General features: G+C 46.0%; 1 protein-coding gene across 3 annotated transcripts in view; it reads right to left on the bottom strand.

Annotated features, from left to right (window-relative positions):
* Window positions 1-5,538: 5,538 nt before the first annotated feature.
* The window catches only part of LOC119440727 (uncharacterized), a 67,914-nt gene continuing 45,491 nt past the window's right edge, over window positions 5,539-27,961 (bottom strand). For 2 of the 3 annotated variants that reach the window (XM_049662356.1, XM_049662357.1), the window contains exons 3-11: window positions 23,138-23,234; window positions 22,284-22,480; window positions 16,271-16,438; window positions 13,331-13,450; window positions 11,092-11,508; window positions 9,545-9,706; window positions 8,114-8,251; window positions 6,126-6,326; window positions 5,539-5,855 (exon numbers count right to left, since the gene is read on the bottom strand). In XM_049662356.1, the coding sequence (XP_049518313.1) occupies window positions 5,638-5,855; window positions 6,126-6,326; window positions 8,114-8,251; window positions 9,545-9,706; window positions 11,092-11,508; window positions 13,331-13,450; window positions 16,271-16,438; window positions 22,284-22,480; window positions 23,138-23,234 (1,718 nt within the window). In that variant the 3' untranslated portion in view covers window positions 5,539-5,637. Of the gene's footprint in view, window positions 5,856-6,125; window positions 6,327-8,113; window positions 8,252-9,544; window positions 9,707-11,091; window positions 11,509-13,330; window positions 13,451-16,270; window positions 16,439-22,283; window positions 22,481-23,137; window positions 23,235-25,276; window positions 25,378-27,961 lie in introns of those variants that run through there. The other variant, XM_037705610.2, reaches the window with a different exon arrangement.

A 27,961-nucleotide genomic window follows, 5' to 3' on the forward strand; every position in this document is an offset into this window, starting at 1 on the left:
CCACCTTCATAGTCCTGTACGCCGTAGAACGACGAGGTAAGTCGATGCTCTGTTATCATGCTATAGACAATGGCAGATGTCTAATCATGGTAATGCGATAGAGCGAGACCATTGTTACTGTGCATCAAATCTAAGGGGGTGAAGTAAAAAGCTACGTATAGATGGTATCGTATCGCAACATCAAAGAGATCGCGCGCGGTAGTATCAGCCATTCTAATGAGGGCGCTGTAAGCTTTCGCGACTGCAACGCCCAGCTGGAGCTTAAGCAGGAGAATGCCTCGCGGGAAAAGAGCTCGAGGGGTTGTTACAGCTGCAACTACAGAAACTGAAGTAACTGGAGGCCTGGCCAATTGTACGAGAGAGACAGAGCGAAATTTAATTGTTTGATGTATAGGCAGCGGGATGTGCAGAGACATAATTTTTTTCCTGGGCCATATCATTATACAGTTCCGCTCAAAAGCATCAACGCTTTGGCGGGCGCTAACGGAATATCGTATTTCTTCATTTTATGTTCTATAAAGAAAGAAGTTAATAAATGCTCTAACTAGACGTAAACTGGAGCCTGATTCTGTATACTGAGATTAAGCCACAGTTTGGCTTTAGAGCGTCAAACCACAATACTTAATTTCAATCGGTGCAACCCCCCCCCCCCTTTTTTTTTTTACAAAGGAATAATGAGCTCATTTAACTTGCGATGGCTGTCACTATAACCGGGAATTGCACACTACCGACTTATTTGATTTTTTTTTCTTTTTTTGTAAGCAGCTCATTGGTGATTCAACTATTGTTTACTCCGCTGAAAAAAAAGAAAAATATGCCTGGAAAAACGCGTTTCGTCCACTTATACTCGGCACATGTGACCTGTAATATCAGAGAGATCGTTCATGTGCAATGCGCTGCTATCTATATGTTACCGTACGTATGACTGTAGTTGCAATCACTTAAATTTTCTGGCAATGTAATTTTTTAACAATTAATTTTTTGTAATGTTTAACGTAGTTTCTTAACAATGATAATGATGATCATTATTTGAGTTTATTGGCGCAAGGACCAGATGTGGCCAATTTTAAACAATGTTTTGTGTTTCAATAGTTGTGTTTTACCGTGAAATTAAATTTGGCCTTGAAGTCGTAGCGACGTGCAAACCGAGCCTGCGTAAATGCCCCTTTACGAAAACTCCCTCGCGCTTTGCTTCTGGCTGGTCAGTTAGGATACGTTTGCTCAACTGAGCAAGCAGTCGTGCGTAACTTCTCGATATAAGTATAAATATCTGTGATTACTGCGCATGCGCCGATACCTTCCACCTTTTCGCGCCCACCAGGTATACGCAACCTTGCACTGAATCTTATCCTACGCATGCGCAGAAAAATACACTAAAATAATGACACGCTGTTCCCCGTTGTACGGTGGGATTACTCATTATAGCGCAATATCGTTTGTGACATCGGAATGTTGTTTTTAACGAAAGAGCGACGCAAATTGAGCGCGGCCGAACGCACGTTTGATTAGACCACGACTCGCCACGCACCATCTGCGGCCGGACATTGCGCCGGCGCTGACTCATTCTTTGTCGGTGAAGTTTTATTGGTGGTAAGTGGGCAAGTGAGTGCGCGTGCGCTCCGATACACAGCATTCCATTTCTTAGCTTGTTAACGCTGTTCGCAACGAAAATTGAAATTGACAAACAAAATAAAGCAGGGAACGCTTTCTCTCGTGCCGCTTTCCCGCATTGGTCAGAGCGCCGCTATTTCCAATTCCAGCCATCATCGATCATCCCAGCGCGACGCCTTGGCCACGTGGTGCAGCCTGCTTTCGAAGCTAGCTAGAACTATCGTCTACTGTTGAAGTGGGTTTCTCCCTACAAACGCTGCCACTGTGGCGAAGCCAGCTTTGACGAAGGCGCATGCATGCACTAAAATGACTGACAGCCGAGGGAACGGTTGCAGTCACTTATCAAAAGTAAACACGTTTTTGCTGGCGACGAAGGTGCTACAAACCTATATGTATTACCTGAAAGTTTTTAAGTCAAAATGACTCATTTGCAATCAGCGAGGGTAGACATGCGTTCGAACTAGCCTGCGAAACCCTTTCGCCAACGCAGTGGTCATCGATGTCGTTTTAGAGCGGTTAGCTTTCTTTACTTCTTTCGGACGTTTCCGTGGTGGACAGCTACCGGATTTTATCCGCTGATTGCGCGTGTTCCCATGCAGCCGAGTTACGTGACGCGTTCGTCGCCAACGCAGTGCAGTGCGTCTACGGGGCGCATGAGCCAATCAGATGAGCCAACGTGCAGATGGTGTCTACCAGTGACGTATCACTCCGCGCCTCTGCCACGCCGCACAAAAAGAAAGAAAAGGTGCAACTTATTACAGACCGTTATTTAGCATGTTAGTAAATAAACAAATATGTATGTAGCGTTTGACTGGATCACAGAGTGGACTGTACTAAACCTATAAATATGTGCAACATTACTGATGCCGGAGCAAGGAACTACATTCTACAAGTATTTTGTACTACGCGGTGCACGCGTAGGACTTGGCAGCGCCTTATAGTGCTGCTGCAGCGCGAGCTATATACTTGGGGTTTTGTCGGCGGAACTTGTTTGTCGTTCTGAGGGTGTCACCGATTATAAGTTTGTTTGAGACGTACCCGTACGTGCTGCCGCGCGAGAGGTGTGTGGCGTCTGAAAGTTTAGATTGGTGGAGCTCGCCGGCCACGTGGGCTGACTGTTGCCGGGCGCATGCATTCGTCGCGAAAGTCCGTTGCGCGTCTCTTGTCGAGATTCGTATTTTCGTCCCGCCAGCTCACCACAGCTTCGCTTAGACCGACTACCACAGTGCGTGGGGTCTGCGTGACATTGAAGAGAATGATCGGAAAAGTATCACGGTCCCCGTGGGGTAAACGAGTGAAGAAGAAAGCGCTTGTCCGCTGTTGCTGTCATGCCATCGTTGTCACGTCTCGTCGTTTTCGTGCCGCGATCGTCGCGGCTATAAGTCGCCACACTTTCGCGATTTAGTTAGTATTGCGTAACACCTTAGCCATGGGCTACCGCGGCGGTTCATGGCGTCAACCAAAACATGTCGACGATAAGTTGTGCCGCCATTTCCAAACACCTTTGTCGACGTCAGCAGCATATACTTCGGAATTATTGCTAGCGTGCAATTTACTTCCGTGGTCCTCATAAGCTACCGGCTCACTGCGCCAATAATCTTCGATGGTTTCTGAAACAATTTCGTTATGTCGTATTTTTTTTTAATTAAGAAATGCGGTTCATCCTTTATCAATGTTGCTGACATCTACTGATATAGTATATTTATATAGAACGGAGTGCCCAAATTTGGATTCTCTCGTGTCTGCTAGCGACTCGCGGCCGGCTACTTGGTCTGGCTACCCTTGTCCGTTCCGAAGACAATCAGTGTAATATTTTGATAGCTTTCTTAATATTCTAAGCAAGTGTCCAAAATCAATGCATCTGATATTTACGGAAACTGCATGTATAAAATGGTGTTTCCTTGCAGGGATTACACGCAGTAAAAATCAGCCAATGACATCAAGGTCAGAAATCCCTGCCATGGCTATTACCTTATCTTGCTTTGTTACACTTACCCGTGTTTTGATCTTGGAACGGCTACGCAAACTTCTTTGTGGCTCTTTGTATATGACTGTCTGGAGGCCACTTTTGGTGCGTATAAGCATATGCTTTACGAGAGATGCCGCGCCCAGTGAGGACGAAACGTGCGTGCTTGCTAAGAATGTTACCTTAATTAAGCAAGAGCAAAACCCGTTCGATATGTTTTCGTCTGAATATAGAAACATTCCATTCTCCGCAGTATTTTGTTTGTACCAGATGAAATGGTTGCACGCTCCGGATAAGTAAGAGCACGTGGAGTGATAAAACAAGTATTACAAGACGAAATAAACGCAGTATTGTCAGGGTTTGCCTCGCGCTGGAACGTTTGTCTCACTTCTTGGTAAACAGTCACCCCCAACTACGTTAACACGTAAGCGTAAATGCTCAGTTATCTCGATGTTATCTCGTATTGGTATATGTGATGATTAGATTAAATATGTGAAAAAAGTAAAGTAAATGGCTTCTTTGCGCATGCACAGGAGGACAGGCGATAGCTGATGGCAGCAACACTAAGTACAATAATACGTTATTGTTGTCATGCCAAGGCATGGCTTTTACCCACGAAGGATATTAGCGACGCAGAATGAGATAAGAAGTACGCATATCAATGGTACTACGCATATATATCAATAAAAAACATAAAGACATGAAAGAAACAAACAATCAAAAAGAAAACATTCAGCGTAACACTCCTTGAGGCACTTTCGGAGAGCTGTTATTATAATGGACCCGTAGCTGGCACGCACGACACGTGCGCCTGCAGCCACGCAGGTGCTGCAACATATCAGCGTCGCCGACAGATTAACTGCTCACCACACTCTTTTTCATGGGTTCTATCGCTTCGGAGCCCTGTATCTCTCTCCTCTCATATCCTGTGGATGTGCCACCCACCGACTCCTACACTACCTTATCCCACCACTCTATTTCTACCCCTCGACACAGGGTGGCTGACTACGGCCACCACAACCCTGGCAGCAGCGTACGTGTCATCCGCCATCATGTATACGCTGACAGACGTATCCTGGACTGGGGCCACCTGCTCATTAATCCACTGAGCGACAACCTTTGACCAACTGGGTGGAGTAGAAAAGTATATATATATATATATATATATATATATATATATATATATATATATATATATATATATATTTGCGATTTCTTGGCTTACCAAGGACGCAATGACGATAAACATGATGAGATGACACGCGCTGCAGACACCACGACACCTGGAAGAAGTGTCGTTTAACATCTATCCCCTTATCGGTGTAATGTAAAAGTCTTTCCGTTTTTATAAGTGTGTGGCGGATATACATTCCACTCGCCCCAGCCATTTCAAAGAACAGAGACGACATCACTCGAGGTGTGACGGGTCCTGACTTCTCTCCTAAATGAGACGTTACTGATAATGAATTCGGGGGTTTAACGTGCCAAAACCACGATTTGATTAGCTCGGCACGCCGTAGTGGGAAAACTCTGGGATAACTTTGACCACCCGCGGATCTTTATAACGTGCCCCCAATGCACGGCACCCAGGCGTTTTTGCATTTCGCCCCCATCGAAATGCATACGCCGCGGCCATGATTTGAATCCGCGACCTCGTGCTTAGCAGCGCAACACCATAGCCGCTAAGCCACCACGGCGGGTGACATTTGTGACGGTTGGGTTGTTGTGGCGTCTGTATACAAGGGACAACACCCCTGAACGCAGGTGACACGTGGCCCATATGCGTGGCCACGGCATTCCGACGTCGCAGTGGCTGCCTGGTTTCCGTAGGTCGCGCAAGTCACACACCTTCCCAGTCGTAGATACCCATGGCTCCCGAATAAATATGATGCTATGAATTACAAAAAAAAAAAAAAACGAGACTGTCGATCGTTGTCTTTCGGAAGCGTACTACGATGTGGCGCTCCTTGCGGTGCATTTCATGAGACAAGGACGAGATAACTCAACGTGTGACGTGTCTTGAACTGGTTTCTTTATGGGGACGTTTGTGCGAGCGGATTCTACAACGGGCGCAACATTCCTGGGCGCAGGCGCGAAAGGAAGGGCGCCACAAACGCATTCCGACTTCGCAGCGGCGGACTGTCCTCTGGCGTGGCCGGTGGCTCTCCCATCTCGCCGTCGTCGGGCCAGGTCACTCCACTGACGCCGCCTCCCATTCCGGCACCCGCCTCCTCGTCTCCACCTACGCCGGCCGGATCTTTGACACCTCCTCGGGGCCCTGCATTTATGGGCGACACACGGATTCCGAGCGTTTCAGACCGTATAACATCATATACAACAGACACAGTGGCAGGGTCATCAAGTAAGTGGACAATTTTTTTTTTTTTACAGATATGTTCCACTTATCTTAGTGGAACCAGTGCGGAACGAGATTAAGAGTGTAGCAACGTTACGATATAGTTATGCTTTAGTAAGGTATCATTGCTCGAAGCGGCACCCTTGCTGAGAGCAGCAACAGCCCGGCACGTGGATATATATACACACTCACGCTGGATGATCACGGGGCAGTCTTCCACTCGTCCTGGCCGCAGACACTGGGGAATCGAATAGTCCCAGTTCCCGAAGGGCTGGCACTGGAGCAGCGAGGAGCCCACCAACTGTCCGGGCGGGTCGCACTCGAACACGGCCATGTCATAGTTGGCGCGCATGCGCAGGCCTCGCGGGGGTGTCAGCACGGGACACATGCGCTCTGCGAGATGACACATCGTGCCACGGCGTCAGCAACTGCTAATTCTATGTAAGTCTTCCGCTGCATGATCACTACGGAGCGGGAGAGCCTTAGTGCATGTACAGTCGAACCCGCATATAACGAACCCGCATATAACGAATTATTGGGTATAACGAACAGCATTAAAATTCCCTTGAAAATATTTGTATAAAAATGTTATTTTATCTATCAAATTACATATACGTCGAATTTTTTTTTTGCGATCCCCATCAGATTCGATATATCCGGGTTTGACTGTATAATGTCAGGAGTGTCAACGATGTCTTTTCGCCGCCGAGCATCGCGGCACATGTGTGTGGCGGCGTGAACAATTTGGATAACATGCATTGTTTGCATGCAACTGCGACGTGTAGTACGGAGAATATCCTAGTTTGGTTTATGTAGCATGGTTTTATAGGTTCTTCGCCCAGGAACAATTGACTGACGACCCACGCCAGAACGCTGGGATCGCGGCTAGCGCATTGCGATGATCGATCACTGCATGCTGCGGGGATGGTGATATGACTGTTTTACGTAACACGTTACTCACGAATGAGAAAAGAAACCTTTTTTTTAATGAACCTTTTTTTTTTTTCATCAAATGAGTCTGTCTGACTCTTTGTTGTATGTAACTGCCCATAACTGCTTTCGCAGGGCAGTTAAAAAGATCAAAGCACCCATAAGAGCGCTCCTGAAGGTATCCCAAATTTTCACTCGAGTTAATGTACGCTGAGGAAGAACAAATAATGCATTTAATTACAGCAGCAAAATAAGACAAAATACACCATATACTGAGTGGTAAATCTGATTTTTTTTTTTTCTGCTTTTCTCTTGGACAAATGCGAAACCGTCGCACATGGACTCCCAGAAACTAATGGTGCTGTTAACCTCTGCCGGTATACTTTGCGCAGTAACATATGCGCAAAAGGTCCGCCCCTGTATCTTTGTCTTCATTGCTACACTACGTCTCCTCTGACTAGATCCCTGCGACGTGAGCCAATAACACACCGGAGGCTGCGTCGCCGTCGCCGCCGGTAAAACTAGAGCACACGACGTCCACCCGTTGTGACCTATGCGTAATAAGCACATAAAATTCATGCTATTTCTTCGTTCACTCAGCTTACCACCGTACGTTTTGCTCAGTAATGGGCCATTGCAGCATGCCACAATGCTCGTCTAGTCAGAGAAAAACAGACCCGGGCGTCGTGTCTTTCCACAAGATGCTGATATCACACAACCCCTACACCTAGTCTAGCTCTATAATTCAGACCCACCATAGATGCCTTCCGACAGCAGTTTGCGTGACCAGTGGCTAATTTCGAGTAAGGATTAAGTGCCACCAAGTTACCATGTTAGTGCTGTGTAGTGTGCAGTCAGCACTTCCACACTGTGGGCTACAGGAAAGACCCCCGGAGCGGCTGCTGCAGCCAGTCCTCGTGCTCATTGTTTTGGCAGTTTTCGATCAACTCGGGCCTCACTAGACCGCGGCCTCTAGTGCCGGCAGCAAGCTGCGTCGACGGGAGTCACGTGACTCCAGGTACCTCGATGTCATCGGGTTCCTCTATGCCGGCATCGAGGCACCCAGTATACGGTATAAAGTCCCTCGATAATATTAGGGGCTTTAATACGGTACGGTTGCGAGCGCTACCCAGCGGCGTCGGCTCGCAAACGCGGCAGGGTGCCCCCAATGTGATAGGAAGCGACGTCGCAGTCATCGCTCTATAGTTAGAGAAGGCGCTGTGCACAGAGAGGTCGCACCGCGCACTCACCCCTGACGCGCATGTGGACGGTGCGCGACTCGGCCCAGCCGCTTTGCGGGTGCGATCGACACGTGAAGCTCCCTTCGAGGCCGGCTTGGGGTGCCGTGAACCGCAGGTGGCTCGTAGACTGCCGGTAGCCGGGGTTCTCTGCACGCGTGCATTGAAGCAGCTGTTATATGCGCGCGCATAATACTATACGTGCTGGGCATATGCACGGGAAACGGCGCGAGTACAGCTGCCGTTGCCCACAGTACATGTGGCAGCATGGCAGCGTCTCCTCCCGTGGTGTAATTATTACAGCGAAGCTGTCTATGGCTATATGATCCTGGGATTCTTTCAGGTCCATCACGTCGACAGAAAACCCAGGTTGGCCGATCCCGGCGGCAGTGAAGGCCCAGGAACAATGGCTCTTACTCCCGTAAGGCAGAGGCGTGAAGCGAACGTACAGCACAGATTCCGTTTTAATAAGAAACGCACAAATAAAAAAAAAGTCAAACCACATGGTTGATGACGAGGCGCGCGCACTGATGCGTTGGACAACATACGTTGCCGCCAATCCCTCGCCGGTGGTCGTTGTGGGAGACTTTAGCGTAAACATGTCAAAACCGGAAACAAAGCAGTGGTTCACCAACTTCGTGGAAGAGAGTAAGAACGGAAAACAGCAGTGTGTATCACAGCGACCACCAAACACTTATAACAGTAATTTCAAAGTAATAAATAAAATAAAGGTTTTTGCAAACTACATTGAACCGCGTGTTTGTGTCATATATCACTTTGAATAGCAATGTGCGTAATGGGCGCACATCATGGAATCGGTGTTTGACAAGTTGCCCTACATTAGGCGCAACATATCTACAGCTTCGCTGACCGACCACCTTTCGCAGGAGTGGATTGGCGGTGATTTTTTCATAACTTTCATTGATGCTACTCCTTCTAAACATAAATCGCTTCCAAACTTAGTAATGGTTAGTGTGTTACTAATCTGAGGGCACATACCGCACTATCCAGAGTCATCGCATTGAGAGTACAGTGAACCTTGCCAGTTATCACACTCAATCTCTCGTCATTGAACACTGAGGTTGCGAAGTTCTAAGTTATGCATATACGTGCCCATGTATTATCTTCTTATCTGAGATTATTCAAATTAAACACTCCATATTCCATACCCCTTTCGTATTGGATAGTCTCATGTGCTCACATGGAATCGTGAACCTTTCTTACATGGAACCCCATGTGAAACTAACGGGGCTTAAATTTTTTACTGTTTTTTTTTAATGGTGATGTAGCTAAAACACACGATAGAGAAGCCATAGAATCCTGTAGATATGAAATTCCTCTAAAATTTGCCCACTAATGCCAATTCAGGTTTTGTTGTATATAGCAACCGCAGTGGGAGCGTGGCTGCCTTTGTTTAGCGAGAGCACGCGATGTGCAGGGTACCAATGGCTGTGGCGTTGACTTCAGCCTCCATGGTCCACTGGGGCGGCAGTCCCGGGTCGTTGCTGGTGCAGACCATGTTGACTTCTGTGTACGGCAGGACGTGCACCACACCGCCCGGAGCGACGGCGTGCGGGAAGTTGAGCGTCACCGACAGGGTGTGCGCTGCGCGAGGAACACAGGACAGGGTATTTATTTCCATTACGTCACTGCTTCGAACCATTATCCGTAAATCGACTTATGTAATTCTTTAAAATTCATTTAAACCTTATTTTCAAGTCTGCACTGGCCTCCGAGATTAGCACGCGCGCCAATCTCGGAGGCTACAAATTTGTTAAATCAGTTCTGCGGGATTCCGAAAGGTGGAGAAAGGTGCGTGTAACGGGAAAATTGTCATCTGCTCGTACAAAAGAAACTCGTACGGGTTTCTCAAAAGAAAGCTCCGAAGTTAGAAAATTCGGCCTCCCGGACCAGAATGAATTTTTAACGCGATAGCGTTAAGGGCCCCGTGTCGCAGAAAATTCGGCGTCGGTGTCGGTGTCGGCGTAAGCATCGGCGTCTGGCGGAAATAATCATGCCGAACCACATCATCCCGAACCACCCCGACCAGGCGGGCCCTTCGCGTGGCGCAAGGCGTTAGTGAACAAAAATTGAATTTCTCAAAGTAAAATCCGTCAGAGAAATCGTAAAGTACGACTTAACCACAACCTACAGACGTGATAGCGTAGGATTGTAATTTGAATATACGAGAAAAAAGCTCGATAAGCAGCCAGGTATCTTTGAATGCTATCGTGTTCCACTCTTAAAGGCGAAGCTTAAGCGTCCTCCAATTCTGATGGTGTTTCGCTGTACTTTAGTTCTAGGCGACATTGAGGGGAATGTTGAAAACCGAGCCTTTCTGAATTCGATCGGGCCCCATGTCGCGGAAAATACGGTGTCTGCGTCAACGGCGTCCAATAACCCTATCACGTTGCACTCTTAAAGGCGAAGCTTAAGCGTACTCCAAGTTTTTTCGTCACTGCGAAGCTGTCCTTCTCAAAACCCCGAATGAGTGTTCTTTGTATCTTCGTGCTATATTCGGGTGGATGAAAATTGTCCCTTTATATTCTCCAGTCTATACAGCTTTTTGCACACGTATACCTTTGGTTCTGCGTGCTCTGAAAACTAATATATATATATCGTTTCGTTGCATTTCCGTTCTTATTTTCTTATCATTCACCAAGCCAAGCGACCTGTTCCCGCGGTAACTCCGGCTCGTCCGCGTTACGGCTATCGACGCAGGGCGAAAACGAAATAGATCGTTACAAAACATGGCCGCATGAGAGAGAATTATCAACGTTGAAGCTATCAACTGATCAGAAAGGCAGTTATATGCGTCGGCTCATGGACAATACGTTCTATAAATTATTACACCAATTATTACATGCGAAGGACCTGCACGCTTTCGCTTAAGTACCCGGGTATGCCGCAGGCCAAAATGTTACAATTAAAGAAAGAAATATGGCCCCCGGTCTTGAACTCCACCGTCAAGATAAACGAGGTTGACGTACGGCTGCTGACGGCGCAGACTGGAGGCTTATCACTCCAGCGACCGTCGGCGCAGGTCAGCTGCGGTTCGCCCAACAGCTTGAAGCTGCCCACGGGCGCGCAGTGGAAGCGCATCGACTCTCCCGACGCCACGGCGTCGCCCGACACGACGCGACGGTTGTCGGCGAACGCCTCTACCGCCGCCGGCAGCTCGGGCACCACGCAGGGAAAGCGGGGTCCCTGTTGTCCGCCCTGCACCGACGAGGGGCAGCCTTCGGCCACGAAGCACGTGGGTGGGGCCAGGTCCCAGCGCCGGAAGCTCTGGCAGCGCACGCTCAGCGGGCCCACCAGCAGGCCTCGGCTACACGCGAACTCGGCCCGGAGCGAGTTGGATCGCATGAGCAAGTTACGGTCCAGCGGGGGGCGAGGACACCGGTCACCTGAGAAGGAAGGCGGCAATAAGCGAACGAGGGCGTCAGTGTGTGTGTATTTGAAACTGCGGCTTTGCACTTTCAATTGATGCGGATGCACCGCCACTTCGAAGACGCAGGGAATCAGATAACTGACGAAGGTTAACGTCCCGAAGGCTTTGCAGGGGACTATGAGAGACCACCAATACTTGCTGGTGGACTAGTCGCATTTTTTTTTGTCGATTATGTGACCTTCGGCGTAAACTATTGGCACACTCAAGGAAGATAGACGGGTTATGGCGCACTGATCTATCTATCTATCTATCTATCTATCTATCTATCTATCTATCTATCTATCTATCTATCTATCTATCTATCTATCTATCTATCTATCTATCTATCTATCTATCTATCTATCTATCTATCTATCTATCTATCTATCTATCTATCTATCTATCTATCTATCTATCTATCTATCTATCTATCTATCTATCTATCTCAGAGGTCTCTTCGTGGGGCATTGAGTAAGGGGCGGGGACGTACACAGTAAGTAAAAAAAAAACACACAAATAAACAAGAGCAAATTAAACACAATGGAAACATTCAAAAGAGCACCAGAAAGGAGTACAGTGCCCCCTTTTCTTGATGTGGTATGCTTCATGTAGTTCACTAGCCTTTACATCTAGGCTTATTTTCCTAAAGAACTTGTATAGCACTCACACTTTCATGCGTTACAGTGTGCGCGCAGATGCGTCCCGTGAATCGCTTCTCAAATTGGATGTAAGAGATTGTGTGCCTGTCCTGTCTTTGTTACTAATTGTATGTGTGTGTAGTTTGCAACAAAGTATAATCGCAAAGAGTTACCCCATATATTGGAGGTCTCCGTAATTACTTTTGACCACCTGGCGCTCTTTAACGTCCACCCAAAGGTCGGGACATGGCATTTTTGCCGCGACTTTTCAAGTCGGATATCCGGTGCTTCTGCAAGGATATTTAATTCTGACAAATGGACATGGCCTTAGCAGCGGCTGATTTCTATCACTCATTCGCGACACGTTTCCTAAAGCGTGTAATCAATTACTTCAGTGTGCACTACGCAACGGCCTTCCATGCTCGCGAATGATTTTGCCTGGCGGGAATGAAGAAAATGTCCTTATTCTTTGTCCACACTGCACTGCATATTACAGTTTTGTTTTTGTCACTCGAGCTGAAACATGCTGTGTTGTGTTTAAAGGAACATGCCGCTTTTCGGCGAAGGTCCACTGCTGGAACACACTTCTGTTCACTACAGCAAACTGAGCCAATGCGCGGCCGCTGACTGCGATTGCTGACATACATTATGGACATTATGGTTATAATGATGACCTGGCTTATAAAGCCAGTGGGTGCCTAGCGTACAACCATATATATGGCATGTCGCAACACGTGTCGAGATGATGGGTCAGCGCGCCGTGCGTTGATGTTGTTGTTTAATAGAAATAACATGTACCCACGAGACAGTGGGTACATGTAGTACCCACGACAGTAGTACCACGAGTTATTTTTTCCTCAACTTTTATTTCCCCCTATTTTAATATTTCTACATTTCAGTTGAGCAAAACTAATTTTTCCTATGCAATTCTCCGACTTCATTGCTTGTTTCTTCGTATGGTTAACTACCAATAACAAAGCATCGAGCCCCTCGAATGCGCGTATTCTTCTCGCCTATGTACCCACGAGAGGAAACGGGCAAGGCTTCGCCGTGAATGCAAGACGGACTCGACCTCCCCTTTCCCGCTAACTAACTTGATAGTAAAGGTTTGAAATATATATACTATAAAGGCAACAGAAAGCGATTATAAAGTGTACCCACCTCGTGCTTCGAGGGAGAGCATCACTTCTTCGGTGCCGTCCGAGCAGATGAACAGTCCGCGGCTGCCGTCCACGGGATTCATCCGGATCGTCGATGTTGGGGTCGTGAAGAAGGTGCTCTCTGCGAACGGGCGAATCATGAGTCAACAGCTCATGAAGTTCGGGAGGCCAACTCACCGAGAAAAATGTCGTTAGCGCAAACTCACGCGCCCTCCTGGAGAATAACAGAAGTAATGAAAGAGTACTGAAAGTAATGCAAAATATGGCCTAACATATTTTTGATAGCCTCATACAGCCTTATCCAAGCGGGACAGGGACAAAAAACAAAGATGAACCAAGAAGACAAGTCCACCTGCTGAAACGTTGGCATCCAGCCTGAGATATCTCTTGTCCGACCACTGTTCATCACCTCATAAGGTCTTATGGTGTACACCTATGTCATGTGTCTGTCTTTCATGCGTACGTACAATGGAAATGGCGTACTGAGCACAAGTTTTATAAAGATGAACTTCCGACCGTGGCGGTGGCATTTATGTGGGGGCGGCATACAACGGAGCACGTGCATTTATGTTTAGATGGGCATTCAACAACCCGAAGTGTCACTTTTTCCAGCAAGTCGGCTAACGGTGTAACATGGGAGTCTACAAGCACGGTTGTTTAATTTATCGTGCTCACTTTAATCCTATTGCCAGGCTGAAAAATCTGTGCGCCACAGAAATAATCTGAGCGCCAGATTATTTTTTCCAAGTGCCAAACATTTAATCCATATAGCGCCAGCTCAAACAGGCCGCGCGCCATCGAATTTAATCCGAGCGCCAACAGGTATAATACAATCGCCAGCAACTTTAATCCAAGTGCTAATCAATTCAATCCATGCAAGAAAAACAGCAAGATTGCGAGTCAAAACGGTTCAAATGCCGAAATACAGTTATCAGAAGATGATGCCACGGCGGCCGCATTTCGATGGGGGCGAAAACCACCACTGTTGCTGTTGAAAACCACCACTACAGCTGCTGAGGGGGACATGCAATGCTTTATTGCTAAATTCCTCCTCCGGCGCATTAGTCAGCCACAGGAGAATGTGGACGTGCGGACTTCTCCCGCATGTGTGCTGGAATTCGGCGGTAACACGACCAGCGGAAGCACGTCGCCGTTGGTCGTATTGCCGTTTCTTTTCCTTTTGCCGCTCCTCGTATTCACGCTGCATGCTCGTCGGGAGTCCTAACTATGCGCTGTCTACCCATAGCGGTGCTGCAGCAACAATGAAATCAGTTGCTAGGCTGGTTCCTTTATATATGTGAAAGGCTATAGTGACGTCACTCCCCACGTCGTAAGCTGCCGTCGCTGCGGCAGCTTGCGCAGCAGTAATCTTTAACGGGAAACGTATGCAGGGAGCGCTGCGTGCTTCGCATTGTTAGCAGGAGTGTCTTATCATCAATTATGTGGTTTGGATGCCTATTTTGTGCTTGTTCTTTATTGAAACGAATGCTGTGCTGTATATTGTATGCGTGATATGAAAGAATGTGTGCCCTTTTCGCTTCAATCGCTGAAGGTTTTTTTTTTTTTTTTTTTTTTTTTTTTTTTTTTTTTTTTTTTTTACAGCGAAGCTATCTATGGCTATAGGGTTCTATGCATTTTTCGTGTCCGTCAACAGATCTGCGTGTGCAAAAACGCAGCTCCCGAATTTGATGCAAGATTGCTTCATTCTATGCAAAAGCTTATACGTCTTATTACTCGGATATGTATTTTGAGTAGATTAGTTATCAATAGGCACCATTTTCAAGATCAGTAGACTCATAGGGTATATAGATAAAAAAGGTTTCTCAAATATTTGACGATGTGCGACCCGCGTCGGCCATGTGTACGCTCGCACCGCCTTCTCTTTGTAGTCGTTCCAAGTACTTGCGTGCCTAGTTTCCTTCCGCTGTCTCGGCGTGGCGGTCCCGTCGCGCGTGTCTGCTTTCCGCCGGGTGGCGGTGGTCTTCCACGCGAATGAATGCCGCCGATCAAGACCGCAGATCAAACAAAAGTGTGTGTGCGTTTGTCTTTCTTCGGGATGGCCGCCGTCGCCAGCTCAAAAGATAAAGTTTGCTCATACCTTTTACCTAAATTCTGTGTCACCTCTATGTCGTACTAAACTGCTTCGCTGGTAATCCACCTTCACAGCAGTGGATTGGTGCGTTCCTTTTTTTTTTTTTTTTTTCGTGAGGACGCCGCCGCGAAAAATCCCGACCAACTAGAGGCTAACTTCGCTGAAAAAAGGAAGTGGTAAATTTACGTGTTCAGAGGCTAAATGAAGGCTGCAAAGCGCATCTGGTAAGTGTTTTATTGAACCGCGGATCACCCGTCAGTTCAATAATTCTTGGCTATCAGAAAATTTTGACTCGTCGTGTAAGCGGCTGATCGCGTTCCGGCAAAATTTATTGTCATCTGCTAGCAGACGGCTTTCGAGCTGCTTTCTTGCAGACGCATCGAAGTTACGGTCAGCGAGAAGCAGCCCGAAAGGCGCGTCGAAAATCGGCTACAAACAGAACAGCTCTTAGCTGCCCCCTCGGTCGACGACCAAAGACCGACCATTTTACGGATCAAATGGTTTTGGAACCTTGGCCTCATCCGTCATCTATATACGCAGAAAAACATCAAAGTGCGTCACTTCGATGCTTGAACAGCTGTATGATTGCTTGAACTGCATGACGATCAGGCACTTATGCGCGTGCGTGTGAGCCTGCATTACTATTTTTCCTTCTGTCTTCGTTCACTCCCCTCCCCCCACGTTTTGCTTGCCTACCTCCATTGCGGTGTAGCCAACGGGGCGCGACCTGATGGTTTACCTCCGTGCCTTTCCTCAACTCGTTCTCCTGAGCCGTGACGTATTTCCGTCGCTATCGATATAGGCGATTGAAGAACAGCGTATACAGGAGACAGTGCTGGCGCCGCTTACCCTTGACGAAGACGTCCAGGTTTGCGTCCCACTGCCAAGTGGGGCTTCCGCCTCCTCCGCCCATGGTGCGGCGGCAGGTAATCTCGACCGGCGCATCAGGCGGCACCACGTACAGGCCGCCGGGCCCTAGCACGTAGTCGCCCTTCACGCTTGCCACCAGTCGTCGCTCTGCAAATGAAACATATACAAGTCTATATACACCACCATGTATAGCAGTGTGCGCAAGCGTCTTTACCCGTCTGCCCACCGCTGCAATGCGCTGCAAACGACGCAAAAAAAAAAATAAAAAATAAAGGGACACTTATTTATGATTTATCCCTACGTGGATGAGTGCGAAAGCATTGCTGTCACGTCAGTAGAAGCGCGGCGACAATTGGTAGCGCCAGGGGCGGAGTCACGCTACTCGAACGGAACCTCAGCAGAAGCACCGCCAAATCACGTGACCAACGGCGTTCGTCAAAAGGCGCGCACAACGCGAGGTCGTGGGTTCGAGTGCCTTAATTAACCCCATCTTAATTAACTTTGCCTTTATTAACACCAAAGGTCATGGGTTCGAGTACATTAATTCACTGTGCCTTAATTAACATCGCCTTAATTAACCCGAAAGATTGCGGGTTCGACTCGCACCAAAGGTCGAGGGTTCGTGGCCTTTTTCGACCATCGTGTGGTCGCGCCAACGGCGGATTTTCCGCCTCACGAGCCATGTAATGCTTTCGCAATAAAAGAAAAGCGGCTATAGGGAAGGCTAGCTGTGTAATGCTTTCGCATTAAAAGAACAGCGGCTATAGGAAAGGCTAGCTGATTTCCGAAGTGCATGGACTTGCTCCTTCCGATCAGTATTGCGTATGGACTGAGGTTCGCCGCGCTACGTCCAATGCGCATGCTCCGGCACCGCAGCGTGCTGGCCCCAATGTTGTTGCGTGTGTGGGGCTGGAAGCAAACGGCGAGTAAGTTGCGCCGTCGTTGCTATTTGAGAAAGACGCGATACATGTTACATTCGTTCAAGATCGTTTCGTCATACCAGCTCTTACCTGCTACCTTATCGTTGAGCAATGTATGGGTGACAGGGCCTTCGTCAGGCAGACTATGTTCTGCCTTTAGCCTTGCCATCCAAGACCTTCACTGTGTCTTAATCAATGCTGAATAAATAAATAAAATAAATAAATAAACTACGCTTCATATTTATGAAAGATGACGATATATAGACCATACGACACTACGATGGAGATTGTCTAGTTTTCGCGCTGAAATTTCAACAACAGAAAAGATGGGAAAATAAGAAGGTTAGCCATACTAAGCATACCATAAACCACCTCTTTGGCTACTTTACGAGTGAGGAAGGATAGGGAGGGAAAAGTTGGAATGCAAGGGAACGGACGTGATTAACCTTGGCGTCGACAAAAGGGGTGTCCCTATATGATTATTTGTTTACTCAGAAGTGGAACGGGAATCTCTCAGTTTCGAAATTTTAGAAACACAGATTCTGGGATGGGAGTCCTAAACAAAGTTTTCGCTTCCGCTGTGACTGAAGAGCTATGTGTTTAATAGTACGTAAATAGCCAAAACATGGCTCGTAAAAGTTGGTTGTCTGGTTGATCCTATACGTGATATGCGCGACCCACTACCGAGGGTATATGCAACACCACCTAGATAGCACAGGCCTACGCACTCCGATCTATGACGTCATGCTACCTGGTCCGAAATTTCCATTGCCAAGGCTGGCGTGACGAAAGCGGTGACGTCAAAGTCACTGTTGCTTACGCGGGAGCATCCCCATTAGATTCTATGGCAGTCGGGCCAGGTATAGCATAACGTCATGGATCGGAGTGCGTAGGCCTTGTGCTGGGATATCTAGGTGGTGTTGGGATAGGCCATGAATCGGGCAGTAGTAGAAAAAGCTAAAAATTAACTTTGTAAAATTAAAGAGAACATGTTAAAGGAATATAATTGTACATTAGCAAATAATCATAATCAAGTAACTTAATTTTGCGAACCCTGTCATGAACTTTAAATGAATGTATTAAATAGGAGATACTATCAGTATTGTTAGTTATTTATCACAATAAAAAAATTTAACATGGCAGTCCTTTTGTATCACTTATAAAATTAAACAAGGCATCGCGTACGTTTCTGTTGCAGAAGTATATATTGCCAAACTCCCCAGAGAGAGTAGCACAGGAAATGTAAAGCCCGGTTTAATCTGCCGATGGGGACCTTCCAGAAATTTCCTGGAATTGTAAACACACAAAGGCACTATGCCACGTAGGTACGTTCTGTTGTTCGGTTTGGTGGTGGTGGTGGTGGTGGTGATGATGATGTCCTCAGCACATGGCTCGTACCCACTTCAGAGGATTGGCCAAGAATTGAGCACCTGAACTTTTAGATATGCATTCTGAAACTACAGTTAATGTGCAATTTAGTAATCAGAACAACAGACAGATTAATTTTCCTGAACTGCATAATTTGGTTTGATATATTTTCGTTTTCCTTTACTGGTGGCGCATACCCACTGGGGGGATCGGCCAAGAGTCGGATGGAAATAAAAAGAAAAGAAAGAAAAAGAAATTTAGGTGTTACTAAATATCATCAAAAGGGCAAGAAATGAATGAAGTAACATATGAAGATTTTATGAAGGAAATTGCCTTGAAATAACTAAAATTTCCTCCATGGCTGTGTAAGCAACCATATCTCTTGTGAGAGAACGTCCGAAACGGAAAAATTTATATCAACTTGTCTGAATCATTCTTCAACACTGTTTCTCCTTAAGGATGAAAAACAGCTACAGAATCAGAAGCAAAGACAGCAGACTTCAGCGATTCTTTCGACTCTGAGCTTATTTACTGAGAAAGCAGCATTCTTCCACAGCGAGAACCACAATCTTGTTTTGTAGATGTACCTTTCGTTCCCTAATGAAGTGGAGCAACCCACTGTAGGGGATCGGTCATTAATCGACCGGTGAAAAAGCTGTTATCATTTAAATTGCCTACTGATGCAGATATGAATGATCAAATATCTAACTATTGCGAGCATTGTAAATATTAACAGCGTAGCTGTTTATGCTATCCGTAAAACCGTGCTCGTCGATAGGGAAAAAAAAAAAAACATCGCTGAGCGCCCCCCCCCCCTCCCCCCCCCCCCACACACACACACTTTTGAAAGCGGACACTTTTCAACAAAACACAGCTGAATCAAATTTAATTGCTTCTTTTATGTGACAGAAGCCGATTGCCAATCAATACTGCGTTTTTTCGCGATGCTCCGCCAGTGTGTTTGACACGGTGTACCCTTTGGCTACGTCATTGCGGTGCTGTTGTAGTCTTCTTTTTAAGTTGCAGTCTTGGCACGAATTTTGTCGAACGATGCCAGGGTACTTTCTTTTTCGAGGCGGTCTTTGAATCTGACGAGCTGCTGGGTTAGTTTTCTTGTAGAGTTGTGGCAGATTCGCACTTCGTAACCTTTGAAAATCCTTGAAATGACTCGCTCAACCCTCGTTCTTAAGGAAGTGAAGCCCGCTACCTTGTTGTCCTTGCTCTGGCAAGAGGGTTAGCAGCACGCCTTTCTTCCGTCATTATAGGCTGATCGGCATAGCCATTGTCGAGTAAGTCTCTCTTCAGCCAAAGTTTTCGTGCGACAGCAGTAGAGCGTAAGCGGAATGCGAAATATATAGGCGAAACTGGGAAAAGAAGGCTACAACAGCGCCATAATGATGTAGCCAAGTGGCACACTATGTCAAACGCACTGCCAGAGCATCACGAAAAAACAGGACACGGTATTGATTGGAAATCGGCTGGAAAAAACCGGACACGGGGACTCCCCCTGAGATATACGCAAGCGCATTACGTCATTCGGCATGTATATAATAAAGACCGTCATGCACCTCGTTCATTGTGAACAAGGCACCCGTATTGGGCGCAAGAACGCCAAAAACATACTCGTTTTTCTTTTTGTTTTTCGGTTGGCGAGTGCTCGTTTTCTTCAACCATTTCGCAATTTTTATGCGTTATACACTGCGATTTTAGTCGCATGCGCCGGAAATCGCACTTCCGGTGCGATGAATATGGTATCAACAGGCTATATAGGTGGCGCCACCGTCGAGGCCGCACCGAGCGTGAGTGGAACGGAAGAAGGAAGTGGTTGACGCTACTTTTAAGATAGTGACATTCTTTTATCTTGCCGCTGCAGCTGCTGCGAGGAGCCTGAGAGGAGGCGGGAGAGACGGTCTGCGTCTCCCACTTGGAAAGATAGCGCCAACCTTCCTTTCTCACAACGAACCACCTAGTAGTACTTGGATGAACGCCATCACGGTACTTTTCGCGCCCTTTTCACTATTTTTTTTTTCTTCTTTTCTGCGTCTCGGCGTACTCGCCACTATGACCGTTGGTCGCCGAGTTTCTCGCAAGGTATTGGCCACGTATTTGGGCTGGGCTAAGCACTACCAAGTCATCTTCAGCATTTTCCGGAATATATTGATTATTTGTCGATTATCAATTAGCTATTGATTGGCTATCAATTGCCTATCAAACGCCACGAAGGAAGTTCTTCCAAATTCAAAAGAACGAAAGCTGCGGTATCTCATTCGTTTTTAGAGTCATCACTAAATGTGCATGAGAGCACTCTTAGTAGGTTGCAGTATCAGGCGAAGAATACGACTATTTTGTTAAAATGTAGAAACTTTCGAGCTGCGGGGGGTTTGCTGCGCAGGTGGCTGGATTTCATGATGCGGCTGAAGGGTATATAAGTGTGAAGTCACGTTGTTTCTTCTCGTTGTAATGCTTGTTTTAACGTACGTCAACTAGGGCAGTAAGAAGCTCCGTGGACCATGGCAGACGTTAGGGTGCCGTATTTTATATTGTTGCAATGACAAAGGCGCTCAGAACAACGTTGAGCCGTATAGGAGTTGAAACGTAGCCAATCGTGTGACATCAGTTTTATGGATTTGCGACAGCATCCTTCGATTCTCTTTCTCTCTCGCTTTCTTATATTAAATACCTCTGCTTGATCCCATCAGCTCCACGCAGGGCGGTGAAATCTACAGGATGAAGTCGCGAAGAACATATCCATGCATAAGCCGCTGGAATGAGGTTCAAGCTTCTCTGTGGGCTGGAAACAACGGAAGCGCGAGAGAAGTACGCTAAATATGTCTTGATACAAAGTACTGAAGGCTTACTGGAGCCGACGAACACGACCCAACATATAGTTGTACGACACGTGTTTGTCCTGCGAATGTTTTCTGTCAATTTCAATAAAACAAACGGGGAATTGTTTGTTGTTTCATTTACTCGTTTCTGTATCTGCTTGCTGGTGAAGAGTGAAATCCGAAAGGTGAAACAAAGCGTTAACTGAATAGTGTGAACAAACGATTTGAATTTGGCGCATGCTCCAGCGTCTTCCCTCAGTCCCAAACAAGATGGCGTTGCCCTATGTGTATTGCAATACCGGCAGTATACTGCGACATATATAGTAAAGGGTTCTGTTGTGCACCGCAGGCTGTTCGTACCACTAAGTTTCAAGGCACTTGAGCCACTCATCTGCACAAGACAGTCACACACAAAAAGGAGCCACAGTGTTGCAAAGCACGCAGTGGTAGAACTGTTATGTTTTGTATGTTGTGAAAGTCCCGTGAAATGTCATGCAAAAGCATTCCTAACGCCCTACGTGAGTCCTGCGAGCGTTTATAGATATTAGAAATGTCTGCAAACTGCACTAAAATGTTCGTAAACGTCTGTTAGTCGCACCTGCGACTAAATAAAAAAATAATATCCGATAGTTTTGGAATATTACGTGTCGCATATGTGAAATAGAAAGCTTCCGGCACACCCTCTTCCTGCGTTTTCACAGCATATGACAGTGTCTCTCGGACAGTGAATTTTGTCGTACCGAATAGGGCGACTTCCTCGGTAAACTTTGTTTTGTTCTCATGTCGTAACGGAACTAGATCCATACCAGAGAGGAAAAAGCAGAACAATCGATGAGCACACATATATGTGACGCCGTCGAGAAAGGAGCTGCTCACCGAGGAAGGCCCTCTCGCACGTAGGCAGCGTCTCGTTGAAGGCGCCGTCGACGCAGAGCACCGCCTCGGGTCCCACAAGCTGGTAGTACTGCTGCACCGAGCAGTGGAAGCGCACCAGGCCCCCGTGCGGAACCACGGAGCGGGCGCCCAGCGGACGGTTGCCGTGGTACGCGCTCGGACCGGCCACGGGAGGGTCACTGCGCACGGGTGAAGACGGAACGCAAGTGCGTCAAAACCGTCCGATCTGTCGGACGACACGTCGGAAAGATGGCTATTCGGACTGGACAGTGAAAGCACGTCAGAAACTTCTTAGAAGCCTTGGTACTACCAGTCGAACGACGGATTGGATAATCTCTACGGACATGTATGTTCCGCAGAAACATGTGCGTAAAAATATATATCCAATCTCTCGTACGACTGGTCATCCAAAATATTCCGACGTTATCAGAAATTCTCCGATCTTACGTACGATTGGTCGTACCAAGAAGCAGTGGCGTAGGCAAACAATTTTTTTCGGAGGGTGGGGAGTGAGCGGCACTTGACAGAAGGCGAAATAGGAGGGGGGGGGGGGGGGGGGGGGGAGAGGGGCTGGTTACGTACTGTATTTAGTACACAAGATTTCCGGGGGTGGGCACGTATCCGGTGTACCCCCTGATTGATTGGTGCTTGATTGATTGATTGATTGATTGATTGATTGATTGATTTGTACACATCAGAATTGTGCAAGACGTCGTTAGCGTCACGTATTCAGACTGATTGTGTTCAAACAGCTTTCGCTGAGAGTAGTATAATCTGCTTTCCACTGGTGGCTGTATTTCGAAACCTCGCCTGCTCGCGTTTACCCCCGCAGTCACCTTGGGTAAAAGCAGGCGAATCCCAACTTGCTCTCGAGTGGCTCCACATCGGGGGGCAGCGTCCTGTTGGCTGTGTCCGGTATCTCGTTGTAGATGCCTGCGATGATTCAGAGCATTGTTTATAATTACCTGCACTACCACGTATTACCGTGCGTGGTCGTGTTAGCGTGACGTCGGACGTCGGAAATGTATTGACGGAAAGATTAGCGCTGGTGACGACAATTTGTGACCTTGAATTCAAGCGTGTATGTAGTGTTCCTTCTCTCTCTCTCTCTCTCTTTGTATTTTTTTTTTTTTTTGCCATTGTGAAAAAGTGATAAGCTCAGCCCTAAACTCAACTCCCAGCTCCGAGCAAGAAAAATTAACCTGTAAGCGTGTATCGGCCACGTTTAAGAAATGTTTATTATAAGTTACTAAGGTTATGCCAGAAGTTGTCCGCCACTCCCACAATTTGGCAGAACAATGTAAGTGCTAATCTTATCATTCTGCATATAATGTGCTGCTTCAACTCACAGGCGAAAAAAGAAAGAGTCCACCGACAATGGTCCAAGAGATAATACAAGTTAACTCATCTGCAAAGATAAACGCAGCCGACAACAAAACCCACACTTTGCTTCACGGGCATGCTCATTCAAAAAAATTTTTTGAGTTCTGCTTTATACATAATTAATAAGTTACGCATTTGGCGCTTCGATGTCTTGTACACGGTGTGTGAATTCCACCAGTCGATGTGGTGCGGCTTTTCTTAGCTCTGCTAATAAGAAGACATGGCCTTTTGTCGACAAGTATGATGTTCTGCGTGCATATTGAAATGAAATATATGCGTAATAATAAAGCAATGATAACAAAGCATGATATCTTGCACAGAATCAATAAAGCGAACCTACTCTTCCATCTGGGAAGCACAAAAACGAGTTGCTCCACATCGGCTAGTGGAATTAAGTTCATCAGCCGATTGAGAAGAGTCACTAATTAAAAAAAAAACTGTTGTTGCACTATTCGCAAAAAGTTGATGCAATAAATAATTAATATAAATAATAATTTTGTATCTGCATTGGGTGTTTTCACTATGATCTACTTATCTGGTTAATAGTTACTTTATACCGTAAAACAGTTATGGGTACTTGCTCACCATCTAGGGGCCTGCAAACGTTTTCTCGTAGTGCTCGCCAACACGCTGACGGCAGGCTGGCATTTAATAGGGCAGCACCCAGCGGAATTCCCGCACTTCGCTCTGTGCATATCGGATGTTTCTGCCAAGACCTTAAGTAATTAAAATAAATCACGTGTGGCAGATAGCACAATTCTAATCATTATGCTGTATTGCTCAAACAGGGGGACACTATTTTCAAGAGGAATCGAAATGCATATTCGACTAATTGAAAAAAAAAGTAACTAAGTTTTTTAGCTAATTATTTTATGGCACACATTGCAATTTACCAGTTGTAGCCAGGGATATCGCAAAGCGGATTCCATTAAAAACAACTCTCAGGATGACACCAGTTGCGGGATATTGATTCCCGAACTGTGTGAAAATATACATTGGCGGTCCAGTTAATTTCCTGCTTCAATGTATAAAACAGTGTTTTGATAAAAAAGCGAGTGGAACGCCGTTGCACTTTCACTGCGTTTCATTGCGCATGTCTCGAAGATGATGTCATCCACAGAATTATTTTCAGGTGGGTTCGCCCTGGCTACAATTTGCAAATTGCAATATGTACCGAAAGATAATTAGTTAAAAACCCAATTCGTGTTTTTGCATTTCGCCTCCATCGAAATGCGACCGCCGTTAAAGTGTACGTTAAAGAACCCCAGGTGGTCAAAATTAATCCGGAGCCCTCCACTACGGAGCCCTCCAATCAGAACTGGTTTTGGCATGTAAAACCCCAGAAAGAAGAAGAAAAACATAATTCGTTAATTTTCGTTAATTGGTCGCTTATGCATTTTTATTTTTCGTGCGATTAGTGCCCGCCTCTTCGAGTAGACCAGCTCAAGGACTAGAATTGTGCCATCTGCCAGGGGTGACTTTTTTGAAATTACTTATGGTAGCTGGTACATCTGAAGTACCTTATAGTACCTGGTACACCTGGTACATCTGAAGCGCGAGTCTACGAGAAAGTGTTGGCAGGGTTGCCGTACCGCGGCGCTGTGCCTGGACTGATGGTGTGAGGAGCAGGCCCGCCGTCAAGGTGACCGCCAGTGGGACAGCCAAACCCATTCCGGCACCGGTGTGTATTCCTCCGCCGCTGATAGTGGTGCTGTTCTTGTTGCGTAGCTACCACTGGTGATGCTGTAAATGAACAAGACGGAGAGATACGATCGATTAGACTAGCCGCCACGCCCACGTCTTTGCATCGACGGTTCAGAGGAAGCTTTAATTCGGGGCCAACTCCGATCTTCCTGCTTAAAATACATGTAAAACACAGAAACGCTTTTATGAGACAACCATACGACCAATTTGAATGAAATTTGGTGTATTTGTGAGAAAAGGTTAGATTCTGTTGACTCCATAAAGCAAAATCTTGATTCCAGGCTTGTAATCATGAAAATTAAGTCTAGAAAAGTTTAAGCAAGAAGTTTACAAATCCGCAACTTTGCATTTAAAAAGAGATATCGAAGTTCTTTAAGCTGCATCTGTTAGATTATCTAAAGGTGACAAACTTGAGATATGGAATCAGAGCACACGTAATATCGTTACAATTTTTACAAGGGGTTGGGAGAAGTCCTACTCACAGTTCAGTGGTATATTTAAGAGTGGTGTATAATACATCAATTTTATCGGCTTTATTTCTTTATTTCTTTATTTATTTATTTATTTAGTTAGTTAGTTAGTTAGTTAGTTAGTTAGTTAGTTAGTTAGTTAGTTAGTTAGTTAGTTAGTTAGTTAGTTAGTTAGTTAGTTAGTTAGTTAGTTAGTTACCTCACAGGCTCCCGAAGGAGTATTGCGTGAGGGGAGGATATAGGTAATTAGTAAAAAGAAAGGAGTACAAAGAAATTGTACAACGTTAGCGGGTAAAGACGAAGTAACAAGTGTCTAACAAATACAAATAACGCAATAAAGGGAACAACACGACTGTGTGAAATAGCAAAAAGGAGTAACAATAAATAATACAAATGCTAGCGGGTGAAGATGTAAGAACAAGTCTTTAACAAATTTAAATAACGCAATACATGAAAAAAAAAAAGACTGTATACAACTTCGCTAGAGTTAATCACTTAGATGCGCAGTATGGTTAGTTGTGATTAGGGGGAGTTTACAGGACTATGACATCGTTTTTCATTGTTGTGTTACAGAGTCGTAAACTTTACACTTATTATTTTTTTATTTTGCAATTTTCAAGAGTTGCTCTAAAATTGACGGTATAAATAAAAAATCTGCTTCCTACAGTCACTATATGTTATTCTTTTTTGTTTTAAATGCAACAAACGTAATGAAAATCGGTACAGTGGTTATCGAGGAAAACGATTTATTCGTTACCATATATTTAGATAGGAGCTCCATCGCTAAAGCTTGCCCCTTTCTTTTTTTGAGCCTGCTACGGATTAACTCAGAGCGAAGACCAACTCTAGACCTATCTTTCTGGCCGAGAACAGAAACCTCGTCATGATTTAACCCCACAAAGCCCAAGCACCATTTCACATCAAAGACAATTAAAACAGCGTGTTTACATTTATTTCTGGTCATGGAGATATGTTTATTGGTACAAGGAAAACTATGACATGTTATTGAGTAAACATTAATTAGTACGGTAATTACTTAATTTGTAATTTATTCGCTGTAGTATCACGACTGCTAAACGTCCTCCATCTCACCAAAAACGCTAGTACAGGCTCTAGTTTAGGTCATTAGCACATAAATGTGAATTTTTAGGCATCAAATTCAGCGTATCAAAAATGATATGTTGGGTTTTGTGGGTTTAAATTGTCGAAGAAACCCAAACAGCAGGATTTATATTGTTCTTCATTTTCTTTATTTAGAATACTGCACATAGAATGACTCTAAATGAGCCAGAGCGTATTAGTATAACAATTATAAATATCGTGACTGACCAACCAACGACGTAATTGACGTTTCGGTGCCCGTACGGCAACCTTGTCCACGAAACCCAAATAATGCTTATATATACAATGCCTACCCGCCCACCCACCATTGCACACACTTCTATTCTTTACCGTTATTTAATTATATGTTTTCTTTTTTTCTTAGGTTTACACCTGACCGTTTACACCGCTCTCCACCCAAACGCCTTTTGGACTACGACATAAAGCTGGCTTTTCTGCAATAATAGGCATACTGCGGCAGAGCCTCACAACTTTCTCTCAGGTACAGAAAACGAAGTGCTATGACTGACAGGCGAAGAGGTCGGTCCTTGTGCCAGCTTTTCTGATAGCTGTGGCTTCGGGTCCGGCGAACAGCCTTCGGCGGTATTTGGCATTTTTGTCATCACAGGGTCGCCCTAGTGCACCTTCCGCCATAGTAGACCTTCCGCACCTTTGGCTACGATCATCTAGGCACTTCTCGTCAGGCGCCGGCCTGTCTCTACAGTCAAGGGCCGCTGATGTGAACAAAGGTGTTATCTGCATTGAAGTTGTGCCAAGAGTACCTCTCTCTGCTTAAACGAAAGTGAGTCTACGCCGGCTGCGTTCTTATGGTGACAGATTGTAAGAACGCCCGGGCACAAAACAACGTCACTAAATAGTGGAACACCCACCCAATCACTCTAACGCAAAATTCCGTGCGATACAGTCAATCTCACTCACGAATTTAGCTAAAACTTTTGGGGCGTGTTATCTGGCTATCGCAGTGGCTACAGCGCACCACTG

The sequence above is a fragment of the Dermacentor silvarum genome, chromosome 2, assembly GCF_013339745.2.
Source record: "Dermacentor silvarum isolate Dsil-2018 chromosome 2, BIME_Dsil_1.4, whole genome shotgun sequence".
NCBI classification, from domain to species: Eukaryota; Metazoa; Arthropoda; class Arachnida; order Ixodida; family Ixodidae; genus Dermacentor; species Dermacentor silvarum.